Genomic DNA, 14507 nt, shown 5'->3' with positions numbered 1-14507 from the left:
ATGCAACCCCCCTGGGAGCGTTTTTTCTTCTCGCAATCGAAAGTGCTGGTGTTGGCTCTCATGCAGTCGCTGATATATACCAAGCTGACAGCACACCGTTCATGTTACCTGACGTGGCAGCTCAAAAAGAATATTGCTAATCCATTGTCTGGCAAGGCTGGCAAGGCTCTGGGGGGTCGGGCGGCTAATATGGAACGGCCATTGGACAAGGCTGGCGAACCCTGCTGCAAAATAAACACACAAGGCCCTATTAAGAGGAGTGCCCGTAACGATTGGACTGGTGTCATCGGCTTTCGTGCAGAGCCTGCTCCCAGCATATATTCCGATTCTGTTTGTTTAGCATCACACCTACTGGCGGATAGACACAGTAAGGAAATGCATATTCTCAACAGAAGCGTTGCTTAATAGGCGCTAAACTAGACTATCTACTGCAAATGCGCTCGGATTATTTGTCCACAGGAATGCCTTGTAGAATCCAACACAAATCACCACGATCCCTCAGGTTAACGACACCACAACAGCCGAAGAATCAGGAACACCAACAGAAAGCACACCATTCTTAATGAATACAGCCTCCTCCCTGCGTCCAACAACAACAGGCCGTCCTTTGCCAAGATCATGGTCATAAGAAACACCGCCAAAAGTAACCCCGTCCGTCGCATCACTCCCAGGTGCAATAAGACGCTCAACCTTGGCAGTTGTGCGGTTGCGACCTGGGGCACTGAATTTATACTCTTTGCTGGGACGAGCACCGGTGGATGTCTGGTTAAAGGCCTGCATGTTCACGATGGCCAGCTTTGATAGGCGGTCCCCATTGTAGATTGCGTATGCGGATTCGGTGTCTGTATCAAGGGGGATGTTCACGATGCGGGAATTATTAGAGTGGCCGAGGGCGGAGGCAACCATGACCTGGCCGTAATATGGAGGTCGGGTTGTAGGTGGCTGGCCTTTGCCGGTGATAGGTTGCCACGAGGCATAGCGGTAGTTGAGGCCTTGGTGGAAGTGGAGGCGTTTGATATTCTAGAGACGTAGAAGTATATTTGTTAGCTGGTCACATTTACATAATAGAAGGGGATTGGTTGTAGAAGGAATAGGTTGTAGAAGGAATAGGTTGCAGTACATGAGCAGCAGCCCAGAATGAAAAGTCGACGAGCCACAATGCGTCCCCGAAGACATCGGTTTCACCGGTTATGCCCTGTTTCGCTATGGAGTTGAGTTCGCCGATTGTATATGGGTGGCCGAGATATTCCAGGGTTTTGGCGCGCTGGATCTGCGCTTCTAGGTTTTGTTGGATGTTGGTATGGTTCATGAGGCGGCCTGTTGCGATTAGTGCTGTTCGATATATTGGGGCTGAGGATCGTACGCTGAAGGTCCCAGCTCGCAGGAGGGTTAGTTGCTGGCTCATTTACTCCCATATAGCTTTGGACGAGAGTCAGTCTGTTGAAAAATTGAAACACCGCAATATGTAAAGAAGCGACTCACTTATGGAATGACAGCTCCCTGGTCAGATTGTGAGGGTCATAGCCAAGCTTAAAGACGTCCTCGACAGCCCAACCAGTCTCAACAAGTTCAGGAGGGGCGAAACTAGGCGCCATAAACCCGGGGAAACACCCACGGCAAGACTTCTGAACAGCATCTTTTACGGCAGCAGATTTCTTGTTCCATTCATGGACATAGTCCAGCATGGAGTAATTGGCTGCACGATAAGTGCCAGGTGCAAAGTTCCACTCGTTGCCCAGCTCAAATAGCTCCAGCTGAGGACCTATCATAGTGCACGCCTCTACTGCGGCCTCTTGCAGTCGCTGGATAGAGCTGTTTTGGTTCATGTTGAGCCCGTGGAAGAACCGGATGGGACCTAGTGTAGCATAGGATTCGAAGAATGTTGGGCCGTAGTAAACTGTTTCTGGCTGGTCGTCGTCAGGGTTCGCGAAGATGAGTTTGATATTCTCCTCTTGGTCGGGGTCATAGTATGAGTGGTCTCTGCGCAAGTTAGCCCTTGTATGTATTGACGACAATGTTTATTGATAGGACATACTGAGAGGTTCCGCCCACTCTTACTATGGGCTGCACGCCGGTGATGCTTTTGAAGTTGGCCAGCAGATTCCTGGAAAATTCATTCGGATGTGATTTGTTTCCAGCATAGTCGGTGAAGAAGGAAAATTCAATGGAGAATGCCTGGAGATCATTCGGTACGACAGGGGTGTCCTGCTTCAGGGCAGGAATGGATCTCGGTTTGCTGTCGCAGAGCCCCTGGCCGATGAGTAGGGCAGAGCCCAACAATTTAAGATTCGAAGAAAGCATCCTTCTTAGCTTGATGGTGGCAAAAGCGTGTCGTTGGTGGAGCGCGACACTGCATCACTGGCTACTTATATCGGTACTCCTGGCCGGCGCAGACATCGGCATATGAAACAACTGACGTATGGTAGGCCCCAGCTTCACCTTTCCATTTTGGATTAGCCGAAGGCCTTCCAGTTACCAATAGTCAATATTAATGACGATCGAGCGATCAGACACATGATTTCTGGTACAAGACAATGGGTGGTCTACCACTAGCATTGCTATAGCCGACCTTCAAAAGCCGATCCCATGGTGAAAGCAAGTTACCCACAATATCCCACAATATCCCACATTTCCCCATATTCCCCCAGTCCGTGCCCTCCGCAGTGCCGGATTCCCGGATTTGATCGTGGCAAGTGGTAGGAATCACAAGTGAGTTCAAAAGGTGTCGCGCAGGTAATCCGGTAACCATAGCACAAGGCACAGATTGTTTCTTAGCTTGAAATAGACACTGTAAATCAGGCACGCTAATCAAATAAACCTCGCCTTTTTTTCTTGGCCACGCGTTATGCAGTGGCCGAGCTGTATTACAACCACGGTTCTGGGGGTTATACACTACGCCACCAAGCCACCTCCAACGCCGATCCCAGTTGCGTCACCAAGCAGCTTGGAACTAAATCGAATGGTTTTTAAAGCATGCACAGAGGTGGTTTGCCCCCTCCGAATGTTTGGTGACATATTGGCATAAATAGATATGATCAAGGAGCCCATGGCAGTATCACATTCCCATTCGATGGTATTGGGTAATGAATCTGGTGTGGCTATACATATCATGCTTGCCATCAATCTTATACTTGAACGTGACTGCTTCCTATCTGAATTGAAGATTAATATATCGAGTGTATTCAAATATTGACAACGAGGGTTTGTTGAAAAACTATTCTTTCTCTCCAAATCTGTCCACTGGGGACAGGAAGAAAGTACCTAGACAGATGTTCAATCTATTACAATTCCCAATGGGAACTGCATATATGACCATGGACATGTCCCAAAATACCATCATACCTTCTTTCCCGACTGTCTCAACATCAAGTCAGCGAGCAAGAATGACAGGCAAAACGCTCACAATCTGACCAACACCCGCGTACGCCGGGGGAATCCGAACCCTAACGAACGCCCCAGATGCAAGTAAAATAGCAAAGACATTATAGATAGCCGACTAGACCAAGTCGAAGATAATCCGATGGAACGCCCTCTTCGAACCGTTCAAGAGAATAGAAATCCCCTCTGCCCACCAACAAGTACAACATCGGCAATGCTACGGGTGACATCTGATACAGAGCCAATTTGCGCACGACGTTTGCCTCCGTCGTTGGCTCCGTCGCCGCGAACGATGTGGCAGGTAATTCCTCTGCGGTGGAGGATGTCGATAATCTGTACTGCTTCTGGGCGGAGTATGCTTTTCAGGCCAAATGCTACTACCAGTTTATTGTCGATTGTAATGCAGAGCAGTGTGAGACCTCGCTGGATGAAACCTTCGACCTCGAGATTCTGGTCGACGCTGAGCCAGTAGGGATTACCTGCAAAGACAATCGATCCATTCAATGACGCAAAGATCCCACTCCCGGTATCCTCTAGCGTCTGTATTCATGCGCTGCGTTGAACGTCTTCAGCTGGGAAGTGGTTTCTGATCGCGAGGATCGATCTATACAGAGGCTCAAATAGGGTTGTCTCAGGGTTCTTCTGGCTGTCTCCACAATTGGCCAGTAGGCAGCGCTGGTTGGCTGTCACGAACTCCCAAGGTCCTCATTTCTGGGTCACGTGTTTACATACAGATACATCATCTTTTATCAAGATATATCAGTTAGGCTTTTGCGAGAGATAATACGAATACCACTGTTATCAGCCGGGAAGCTATGGGAAACCTCCATCGGGAGCAGGAGCGTCGGGAATCCGAGTTTCCCACCGGCTCTTACATTCACTAGCAAAATATATAAATGACAGCGTTATTCAGAGGGTTAATCATGATTTAATAGAAATTTCTATTAAAATATATTGAGACTGACAATAGATTCCCTGCTCATACCCATTCCAACACCTACATCATTATCTATTTACCCCAACCCTCCGTGCCAAGAAGAATCTTCTCCTCAACCAACCGCTCAAACACACGGAAATACCCATGCGCAACCGGATACTCCTCAGTAAAGCCCACACTCCGGATCTTATCCAAACTCAGCTCACGATCTCTCCCCAGAAAGCTAAAGCCAGCAGAAAGAAAAATCCACGTTGCTTCCGGAATATCACGAGTATTTAAACCGTACTCTTCGCACATCTTCCTATACTCGCCCTGGTGCGCGACCCACCACTTATCAATGTCCTTCCACCCCTTATCCTCGGGACTGGCGCCTTCGCCGTTCAGGCCGAAGTACTCGCATAGTTTCGGCCACACGAGCGTCCAGGGCATCGGGGTCGCGCTGTCCGCTGTGTTGAATGCCTCCCCGTGTGCCTGGTCTGGTTTCTCCACGGAGAGGAACAGCTCCGAACGGGCGATGATGTCCTGCGAGGATGGCGTGTATGTGTGGGTGTAGTTTGTGTAAGGTCCTGGGAAGACGACGGTGGCGCCAGGGCCGTTGACGTAGCGGAAGAGCATTAGATACAGCGCGATGGGCTCGACGTATGTCATGCTTGTGGGTATGGGGACGTGGCCTGGTGGTGTTGTTAGTATGGTTGAGCCCGGGGTAATTGGGATAGGTAGGTACGCACCGATGATCTGGTCGGGGCGGACTTCGCACCATTTCCAGGATTTTCCTTTGTTGGCTCTCTTGATTAGGTCGACTTGCGCGTAGTAGAAGATCTCGTCGCCCCAGGGGGGAGGGATGCGTGGGTTGTCTTCGCGCAAGGGAGGGTTGATCTTGATGTGTTCTTGGAAGCGGAATACGGCGACTCCGTAGTTCTGGGACAGTTAATTAGTTACGGAATTAACTGGCACTAATTGGTACATACGTTTGTTCCAGTCTGAAGCACGAAGAACTCCAGATTCTTGCACAGCTGGTCGACGGCGTGTACGGCATTATAGGTCATCTTCTCATTGATATTTCGGATGGCCATTACATCCACGGAGTAGGCTGTTGCATTGGAGTAGGCTATTATAATTAGATATGACCTATGTGCGGATTGCCTTACTCACCAAGATAATAGACATGGGTGACATCTTGCAGGTTGGGAACCCTCTCTTGCAATTGAGACCTCACATCATCAAGACTCTCTCGTAAATTCACTCCGTGATACAGCTCCAGTCGAGGATCCTGCGGTAAGCCACTTTTCTCCAGAGGTAGCGGCCTATTCGTCAAGCCGATCACTCTGTCAAACGTGGTGGACGTAGGGTATGAGAGCGCGCATTTGGTGACAGCCCAGCCGGAGATACCGCTGGCTCCAAAGACCAACGCAACGTTCTTGGAAGCAGCCATTGCAATTTCTGTGTCTTTTACAGGATCAATTGGCAGGAGGGGCTATATTTAAGAGCAGCATCCTCGGCTGGCATCCCTCGGTACCAGTGCCATTGGCCAGCTAATTTGTTCGGGAAAACGTCAGCGAGTGGAAACCCGTTGCCCCTCATGCAGCGATCCTGCTTGTGTCAAGAGTGAACGCATTCTGGGTGCGGCACAGAGACTAATGAATCGTGTTCTCCGCCGGCGTTTCAAGACGGGACAGCGCCGAGCCGAGCGGAGTTTGTCGCACAGCGATGGCTGGCATTGGCTGCACAGCTTGTGTCAGATACTTTTGATCTCATTTGTCGAACGAGGCAGTGGATCGGTTTAGATCTCTCGACGGACTCTGCCTGGCCCCGTGGAGTTTGGGGGCCGACTCAAGTTCGACGATAATCGCCTTCGTGCCAGACCGTAAGCCAACTCCATCGAGTCCATCTCGCTCAAGCCAAGTGTCCGATGTCCTATGCGCTTGTTGCTCCTTCCAGCAAGATCTGAACACTCAATCGCATGATTCCACGGTTCCTCATCGCAGCCGAATTCTAAAGTTCTAAACCTTTTAGCCCTACCTCTGTGGGTGCAGAGCGCCTCTGTGGCTGACATTTCCTCCATAGCTTGGGGCCGTTTTTTATTCCTGGCCTGGGAATTAAAGTTAAGCTAGACAAGGATGGGGGTCGCTTCCTACGAGGCATTTTGTCGCAGGAGGTGACAAATTGTCTCAAGAGTCAAATGGCTTTGCACACTTAGCCTGCTGGTGCACCTGGCTGTGCTCCCTCTTCGTCCCTCACCACTCGTCGAGTCGTCAAAGATGGATGCCGGCCAGAATACAAAGGGCCAAATTGATGTCATGGAGAATCGCCATGCGGCAACCTTTGGCGTGGGAATTGGGTTTATCGTGTTTGACTCGGTTGTCATTGCGCTGCGTATCTATGCACGCGCCTTTATGCTGCGCGCTCTGGGGACGGATGACAGTAAGTCGTTGATACCAAGGGAGAGCTACGCTAACAACATTAAGTATTGATGATAATTGGAGCAGTAAGCGCTTCAAATATACGGCAGATGATCTATACTCACCTCATTCTACCAGATACTCAATTTCGGATTATCAGTAACAATTATGATCGGATCAAACTACGGAATCGGAAAACACGCCCTCGCTATATCACCCAGCGATAGCGTGCCTATGCTAAAGGTACGCAAATACCTATTCCCGACCATAAACACTGCCTAATCATTGCCAGTGTATCTGGGTTACGCGCCTCCTCTATACCGCTTCCATGGGCTTCGTCAAAATGTCCCTACTGTGGTTCTACCTCCGGCTCGATCCCCGAAATCATATGCGCTGGGCTGTCTTCTTCGTCATGTTCATCAATGTCGGTCTATCTCTTGCGAGCTTCATCGGTGCTTTGGCAGGCTGTAGCCCTCCATCTTTGTTCTGGACCGATCCAACAGCGGAGGGATGTATGCCCATGGGACCACAGCAGCGTTTCTATGAAGTCAATGGCATCTTGAATATCGTGACGGATATCTTGACGTATCTACTCCCAGTCCCAATGTTGTATAGTCTGCAGTTGAGTTTGCGCAAGAAGGGGGCTATTCTGGGGATCTTTGGACTGGGTATTCTGTCTATTGCAGGTACATTAACCCCGATTCATACAATTGACTGTCATACAGTGGACTGTCACTGATATATAACTAGCTGCCTGCGTTCGCTATAACTTCGTCATAAAACTCGCCTCCGCCGCAGAAGAATATTACCTCCTCCTAGCCGACTCCCTCAACTGGTGCACGATCGAGGCTTACGTCGGTATGTATCCATCCCTAAGCAAAAGAAAAATCCCAGCTCTAATGTACTTATCAACAGCCATCTTCTGCGGCTGCGCCCCCTCGCTCTCCATCTTGATCAAAACCTACGCACCAACTGTATTCGGGTCTTCGAACGCTACCAGCACGAAGTCGCCCAACGCAAGTTATATTATGCAGCGACGCACCCCGTTGAAAGGTAATCGACGTCTGGGAAGGGGCGATATCACGCTGGGTAGCCAAGATGCTATTGTGACTGGCGGCAATCCAGACCAGGATCCCGATCAGGAGGGGATTGTGATGAAGACCGATATCCAGATGGATGTGGCGTCGGCGAAATCGGCCGAGGATGCTACTTATAAACCTGAGTATTATGATTTTACGAGGCGGGCTTAATTTTTTTTTACGTTGATATGAATGTGGAATGACACTTCTCTGTATACTGGTAGCGTAGTGTAAAGTCAATCCATATTCCCGTCTGCCTGATATGAGGATGGGATAATGAAGATGACGAGCTGCTGGATAGCATGTATGACTATTTCTGGCATCTGCTGCAGTCATTTCGTGTCAATTAGTTGTCAAGTATGATACGATATGGAAATGCAGCCTGAGGCCGAACTATTCCACATCTGGAATGCGGCGCTGCAGGACACGATGAGTCAAGTTGGTTGAGTCACGGTTGTCGTGATTGTCTCTAGATACATAAACATCATTGTAATTTTTATCTTTCTACAAAACTTGAAGGAAGTGCTTTTGAGACTGAAACTAAGTCCACCATGGAGTCTCGCAAACAACCGCCCTGGACCCCACCGTCCCATCCCTCCACGTCCACATCCACACCCCTTCCAGTCCCACCATTAACAGTGTGGAACTCCCTAACCCGATCCAAGACCCCATTCGTACCCATAGACCCAGCCGGACGCAAAGTAACCTGGTACGCATGCGGACCGACAGTCTACGACGACGCACATCTAGGCCATGCGCGCAATTACATGAGCACGGATATCCTGCGGCGGATTATGCGGGATTACTTTGGGTTCGATGTGCGCTTCGTGATGAATATTACCGATGTGGATGATAAGATTATTATCCGTGGCAGACAGCAGTATCTGTTTAAGCAGTATTTGGATGAACATCCGGTTGTTACGAGGGGTGTTTTGCAGAGTGCAACTGTGGCGTATGGGTTTTATATACGCGAGAATCTAAGTCTACTTGATCCGGGGACGGAGCCGGGATGGTTTGCTGAGCGAGTTGAGGACGTGTATGGTGTGGTTTTGAGAGGGGGGACACTGGATATGGAGGGGAAGAAGCCTGGTGATGCTGAAGCGAAGATAAGGATGCATATCAACACGCTTATACCGGCTGCTAGCATGATTGCTGATGTTACAAGCTACTTTGCAGCTCAGTCAGAGGATGTGGACGAGTTGGGAGGAAGCATAACGAGTGACGATTTCTACAATGCCACCCGGGAAGTCTACCTCCCTTACATCGATAGTCTCAAGGGCTCATCCGTGCCCGCAGATGCGTACGACATCTTCACGAAACTGGCTCGCAAATACGAAAACCATTTCATGAAAGACATGCGGGGCCTTAACGTCCTGGACCCTGATGAAATAACCCGGGTCACAGAATACGGGCAAGAGATCGCGGATTTCGTAGAGAAGATCGTGGCAAATCAATTCGGATACGTTACCCCCGATGGATCCGTCTACTTCGACATAGACCAGTTCGAGAAAGCCGGAAACCACTACGCCAGACTGGAGCCGTGGAATCGAAATAACCAGCCCCTGCAGCGAGACGGAGAGGGAGCATTGACCAAAGCCGTACAGAAGAAATCGCCTGACGACTTCGCCCTCTGGAAGGCCTCTCGACCGGGTGAACCGGCCTGGCCGAGCCCGTGGGGACCTGGACGCCCTGGGTGGCATATCGAATGTTCGGCTATGGCTTCGAGTCGACTGGGGAGTCAGATTGATGTCCATTCTGGAGGCGTTGATCTGGCGTTTCCGCACCATGATAATGAACTCGCCCAGAGCGAGGCGTATTGGTCTAGTAGCCAGCAATGGGTAAATTACTTCTTGCATATGGGCCACTTGTCGATCCAGGGGTCGAAGATGTCGAAAAGCTTGAAGAATTTCGTTACCGTCCGTGACGCTCTTGACCGAGGCGATTGGACCCCGCGGGGGCTGAGGATTGTCTTTTTGTTGGGAGGTTGGCGAGATGGGGTTGAGATCTCGGACGAGCTAGTCAAGGCATCGTCGTCTTGGGAAGATAAGCTAACCAACTTCTTCATTAAGGCGAAGGATGTCGCGAGCCGAGACAGCTCACAGACTGTTGAATTCTCTCTATCGGGAGCCCTCGAGGTGGCCCAGGATAGGGTTCATGAACACTTTTGCGATTCATTCAACACGCCTAAGGTCATGGCGTCTATTTCAGACTTGGTTTCTGTTTTCAACACCCATGATATTAGATCATTGGATCCAACAGCGGTGGATGCCGCAGCGAGATGGGTGACTCGAATCGTGACGATTCTTGGATTGAACGGTGTAGCCTTGCCTGATAGTGCTGGCATTGGGTGGGAGGGAACTGACATCCCTGATGCCGCAAAACCGTTTATATACCCGCTATCTGCCATGCGAGATTCGTTGCGTCGTGTTGCTAAATCGGATACGCCCATAACTTCTAATCAACTTCAAAGAATTATAGACGAATCGACGGTCACAGTTGACATTTCGGACACCGGTAGATCATATGCCGATGCCTTGGATAGCTTCCGCTCCAGAATTTCCTTGCTGAAGGTAGGGGTGGCATCTACGTCGAAAGAAATACTTTCCCTATCTGATAAGCTACGCGACGTCGACCTGTTTAACCTTGGCATTTACCTCGAAGACCGCGAAGACATGCCTGCGTTAGTTCGGCCAGTGACTAGGGATATGATTCAAACCCGTGAAGAACTTGTCCAACAGGCTAAGGAAAAACAAGAGGAGAAAGGGAAGCAAGATAGCCTTGTCCGTGGGAGACTCGAGAAGGGGAAAATACGTCCTTTGGATATGTTCAAGACCACCGAGTTTAGTGCTTGGGATAAGGACGGGCTTCCGACTAAAGATGCTGCAGGCGAGCCGGTCAATAAGAGTCGCAGTAAGAAGCTGCGAAAGGAGTGGGAAAGGCAGAAGAAGGCTCATGAAGCCTGGATTGTCGCCAATGCTTGATGGTGTTAGTCGCTTCTTTCTGTAAAGGGTGTTGCTTGCAAGATTGTTGGAGGTATTAACGATTCTTAATACTTAGTTATTTGGCGGCTGGCGCGTCATCTCTTGGGAAGGCAACTTTGATGCCGGGGCGTTGACTACATGTTCACAAAAGCCTACACGGCATTATCATGTTAAGTTATCCAGACTCTATATAAATCATAAAAGCGAGCTATGCTGTAATCGAGAACATATTTAGCCTGAACTGCAACTATCCAAACTCCAGTTCGTCCATTCTACCGGCGATGCGGACAAACGATGTATATATTCCACCAATGACCATCCCCCACCCCTCTATATCACCCCCAGCTCCATCCCACATCAACACCATACACCATCAATACTCCAAAAAATGTACACAAACCCCATAATCTCAGGCTCAAACCCAGACCCATCCATAATCCGCGTCGGACCGGACTACTTCCTCGTAACATCCACCTTCGAATACACCCCAGGAGCACCAATCTACCACAGCAAGGACCTGATAAAATGGACCCTCATCGGCCACGCACTAACCCGGCCATCGCAGCTGCAGATCCAGACACCAGAGCCCGGGGGTGGGGTCTGGGCGACGACGATTAGATACCACCAGGGGGTGTTTTATATTGTTTCCTCGGCGTTTACGCGGTATCGCCCGCAGGACGATGACAGGGTTTGGCCGAGGGGGTTTTATGTCAAGACGCAGGATATTTGGGATGAAGCGAGTTGGAGTGACCCTGTTTGGTTTGATGCTGTGGGGTTTGATCAGGATGTATTTCCCAACCCTATTTACATACTTGACTGTAAAATCGGGTGCTAATATTTGGAAGCTCTTCTTCGACACCGATGGTACGGTCTATCTAAGCAGTACATACCGCACACACACCCGAACACCTGTCGCAGCCGGCAGCAAACAACTAAAAGACTTCGGTATCCATATCTGCACCGTCGACCTCGAAACCGGAACACCGACTTCAAAACCAAAACTGATCCGCTCCTCAAATTCCGGCGTTTCAGAGGGGTCGCATATCTTCAAGCGCGGGAAATACTACTACCTCTTCACAGCAGAGGGTGGGACCGAGTCGGGACACTGCGAGTGGGTTTTCCGCAGCGAAGACGGGCCGTTTGGACCATGGGTGCCTGGACCGGTGAATCCACTTTGGAGGAATGGGGTGAATGATGAGATTCAGAATACGGGGCATGCGGACTTTGTTGTTGATGAGGGGGACCGCTGGTGGGGGGTGTTTTTGGGGGTGAGGCCTGTTTGGAGGGAGATGGAGGGCAGGTGGGAGGAGAGTGTTTTTGGTATATTCCTCCTCTATCATGGTTCATGTTTGGGTTGACGTCTAATGGTGGTGCAGGAAGAGAAACGTTCCTCGTCCCCGTTGACTGGGTCGACGACTGGCCGGTTGTAAACGCCGGGAAGAAAATAACCCTACACAGCAACTCGCCTCATCTCTACGAGTACTCGCCGCCTGTTGAATGGCGCGACGACTTTAGCTCTCCGACCATGCAATTGGGCTGGTATAGGAAGAACACGCCGGTGAAGAAGGATTACAGCCTCCTTTCCACTCTACCTGGTAATAACAAGGGCGGACTGCGTCTCCACGGCGCTCCATATACTCTCTCGACGCCTGCCTGTCCGACACTGTTCCTGCGCAAGCAAACGCATAGATTCTGTGTTTGGGAGACTAGGTTGAAGTTCGTTCCTGACTCGGTGAATGTCGAGGCTGGGACGGCGGTATATTTGAATTATTATACGCATGTTAGTATCGGGGTCCGGTTACTCCCTGCTTCAGAATCCGGTTTGAATGGCGGGAAGAGAATCATCCGGTTTACGCCTACAAATACGGGACCTGAAACTCAGGGTGTGGATGTCCCGCTGGTTTCGCCGGATAGTGATGTGGTGCTACGGATTGAATGTGGCGATGCGTATCGGTTTGGATTCCGGGAAGTGTTGCGCGCTGCAGATGCAGGTTTAGAGATGCACTGGGTTGGAGAGGTGAGGAATAGAGACCTTGTTGAAGCACCGCTGCCTGTTGGAGCGCCCTTTACGGGGATCATGCTGGGGCTTTATTCGTGTGGTGATCGGGAAGCAGTTCTTGCTCCGGCGGATTTTGCTTCTGCTGAAGTAACTGGATTGGATTAAGATATTGAACAGTTCGCTATGGAATGCACTGAGTAGTTTGAGAAAGTATTAACTAAACACGCGGTGTTTATCCGTTATTAAGGCTGGGCTCCTTGATATCCTGCACCCTCGTCATCCCACTCTTCATAATCGGCGATTCCTGGACTTTGCTCCAGTCATGCACCATCTCCGTATTCGTCGTCGACATTCGCACCTCCTCTCCACCCCGCTCAATCATCTCCTCTTCATACGCTCGTATAGCATCCGACCTGCTCTTCCTCCCTGTAACAAAATCCGTAGTCGCAGCAGCTAACCTCCCCGCATCCGTAATTGAATGATTCAACCCCTGCCCCCGCTGATACGTCATCGCATGCGCCGCATCCCCAGCAAGCGTCACCCGCCCATCACTCGTATCCCACCGATGCGCTTCTGCCCCGGGGTCGAAATCCGTCAGATTCATATACCACACTTTCTGGTCCTCAGGAAGCCACTCATACGCCGAGTTCCAGGGTTCCGTGAAGTGCTTCGAAAACTCCTTCCCCTGCTGCAGACGCTGCGCATCAGTCCAGTGCGCTGTCTGGCGTTGCTCTTCCAGCGAGCACGGCCACGAGATGTAGAAGAAGAATACCCATGTCTCGGGCCTGGCGGGGTCCGGAATATCGTGCAGCCCGAAGAATGCGAAGAGGTTGGCGGGGTTTATGGAGGCGAGGTAGAGCGGGTGGAATTTGCGCAGGAACACGGCTTGCTCGGCGGAGTAGCGCGCTTGGACGAATGTTGCGCTGTAGGGGAGGGTGCGGATGGAGCCAAGCTCGGGGCCTAGGAGGTGCGAGCGGACGGCTGAGCGGGCGCCATCGGCCCCGACGATGAGGGATGCTTTTATGCTTGTGTTATTGGTGAAATGGGCGGTTGCGTATTTGCGGTTTCGGGAGTAGGTGATTGATTGGAGTCTGTGGGAGTAGCGGATGGCTAGGTCCTCGGCGAGCAGGGAGCGCAGTTTGCGCCGGCGCAGACGGTAGAATTTGTTTGCGGGGATGGAGGTCATGAGGGCGCCGGTCTGGCCGTTGAGGAAGTTGATGGCGTCGCTTTCGGGCGTGGGCGTGGAGGGGTCGACTTGCACGCTCTGCAGGCGCGCCCACATGGATGGGGTGACGAGCGAGTGCAGTGATTCGGCGCCCCAGTGTAGACCCATGTTCCAGTCTCGGGGCTGTGCGTGCAGGCTTTCGTTCTTCTCGACGACGATGAAGGGGATTCCGGCCTAGGCGGATCGTTAGTGGATTGGCAATGGCAATGGTGGGTGGAATGGTGGGAGGGCACCTTTTTCAGACCCTGGGCGAGGGCGAGTCCAGTTGAGCCTGTATCGTCAGTTTGCGCACGCAACTTGCGTTATGGAGCTTACCTGCACCAACGATCAGCACGGTCGTGTCGGGCTCATTGGCCTGCGAGCTGCCGGGGAGCAGGGCCGACAGTCTACGGAGGACACTCATGATGGATGTGAGCTAGGAGAGTGTAGCAGACAGGAGAGGGGAAAGAAGACGAGGGATGAGCGCAGATTTATCGACATGACGCAGAGGAATGCAGGATCAGACCATC

General features: G+C 51.0%; 6 protein-coding genes across 6 annotated transcripts; 3 read left to right on the top strand and 3 right to left on the bottom strand.

The window, feature by feature from the left end:
• Positions 1–498: 498 nt before the first annotated feature.
• APUU_70191S (glycosyl hydrolase family 79 C-terminal domain-containing protein) lies at positions 499–2301 on the bottom strand (the record flags this gene model as incomplete). Its single annotated transcript, XM_041695037.1, has 5 exons — positions 499–1020; positions 1121–1317; positions 1364–1419; positions 1483–1980; positions 2036–2301. 5 exons carry the CDS (start codon positions 2299–2301, stop codon positions 499–501), a joined length of 1539 nt encoding a protein of 512 aa, XP_041560807.1.
• Positions 2302–4387: 2086 nt separating this feature from the next.
• APUU_70190S (SDR family oxidoreductase) lies at positions 4388–5747 on the bottom strand (the record flags this gene model as incomplete). Its single annotated transcript, XM_041695036.1, has 4 exons — positions 4388–4986; positions 5044–5233; positions 5284–5423; positions 5468–5747. 4 exons carry the CDS (start codon positions 5745–5747, stop codon positions 4388–4390), a joined length of 1209 nt encoding a protein of 402 aa, XP_041560806.1.
• Positions 5748–6573: 826 nt separating this feature from the next.
• Positions 6574–7964, top strand: APUU_70189A (uncharacterized protein; the record flags this gene model as incomplete). The annotated part of the gene is made up of 6 exons (XM_041695034.1): positions 6574–6736; positions 6781–6800; positions 6853–6957; positions 7007–7400; positions 7465–7572; positions 7630–7964. 6 exons carry the CDS (start codon positions 6574–6576, stop codon positions 7962–7964), a joined length of 1125 nt encoding a protein of 374 aa, XP_041560805.1.
• Positions 7965–8344: 380 nt separating this feature from the next.
• Positions 8345–10774, top strand: APUU_70188A (uncharacterized protein; the record flags this gene model as incomplete). Its single annotated transcript, XM_041695033.1, has 1 exon — positions 8345–10774. The coding sequence occupies one exon, from the start codon at positions 8345–8347 to the stop codon at positions 10772–10774; it is 2430 nt and encodes an 809-aa protein (XP_041560804.1).
• Positions 10775–11162: 388 nt separating this feature from the next.
• Positions 11163–12938, top strand: APUU_70187A (glycoside hydrolase family 43 protein; the record flags this gene model as incomplete). Its single annotated transcript, XM_041695032.1, has 3 exons — positions 11163–11561; positions 11620–12094; positions 12151–12938. 3 exons carry the CDS (start codon positions 11163–11165, stop codon positions 12936–12938), a joined length of 1662 nt encoding a protein of 553 aa, XP_041560803.1.
• A 67-nt stretch (positions 12939–13005) lies between these two features.
• Positions 13006–14401, bottom strand: APUU_70186S (FAD-dependent oxidoreductase; the record flags this gene model as incomplete). The annotated part of the gene is made up of 3 exons (XM_041695031.1): positions 13006–14172; positions 14232–14269; positions 14314–14401. 3 exons carry the CDS (start codon positions 14399–14401, stop codon positions 13006–13008), a joined length of 1293 nt encoding a protein of 430 aa, XP_041560802.1.
• Positions 14402–14507: the final 106 nt, after the last annotated feature.

Source organism: Aspergillus puulaauensis, chromosome 7, assembly GCF_016861865.1.
Source record: "Aspergillus puulaauensis MK2 DNA, chromosome 7, nearly complete sequence".
NCBI classification, from domain to species: Eukaryota; Fungi; Ascomycota; class Eurotiomycetes; order Eurotiales; family Aspergillaceae; genus Aspergillus; species Aspergillus puulaauensis.
This window is presented reverse-complemented; position numbering and strand designations above follow the sequence as displayed.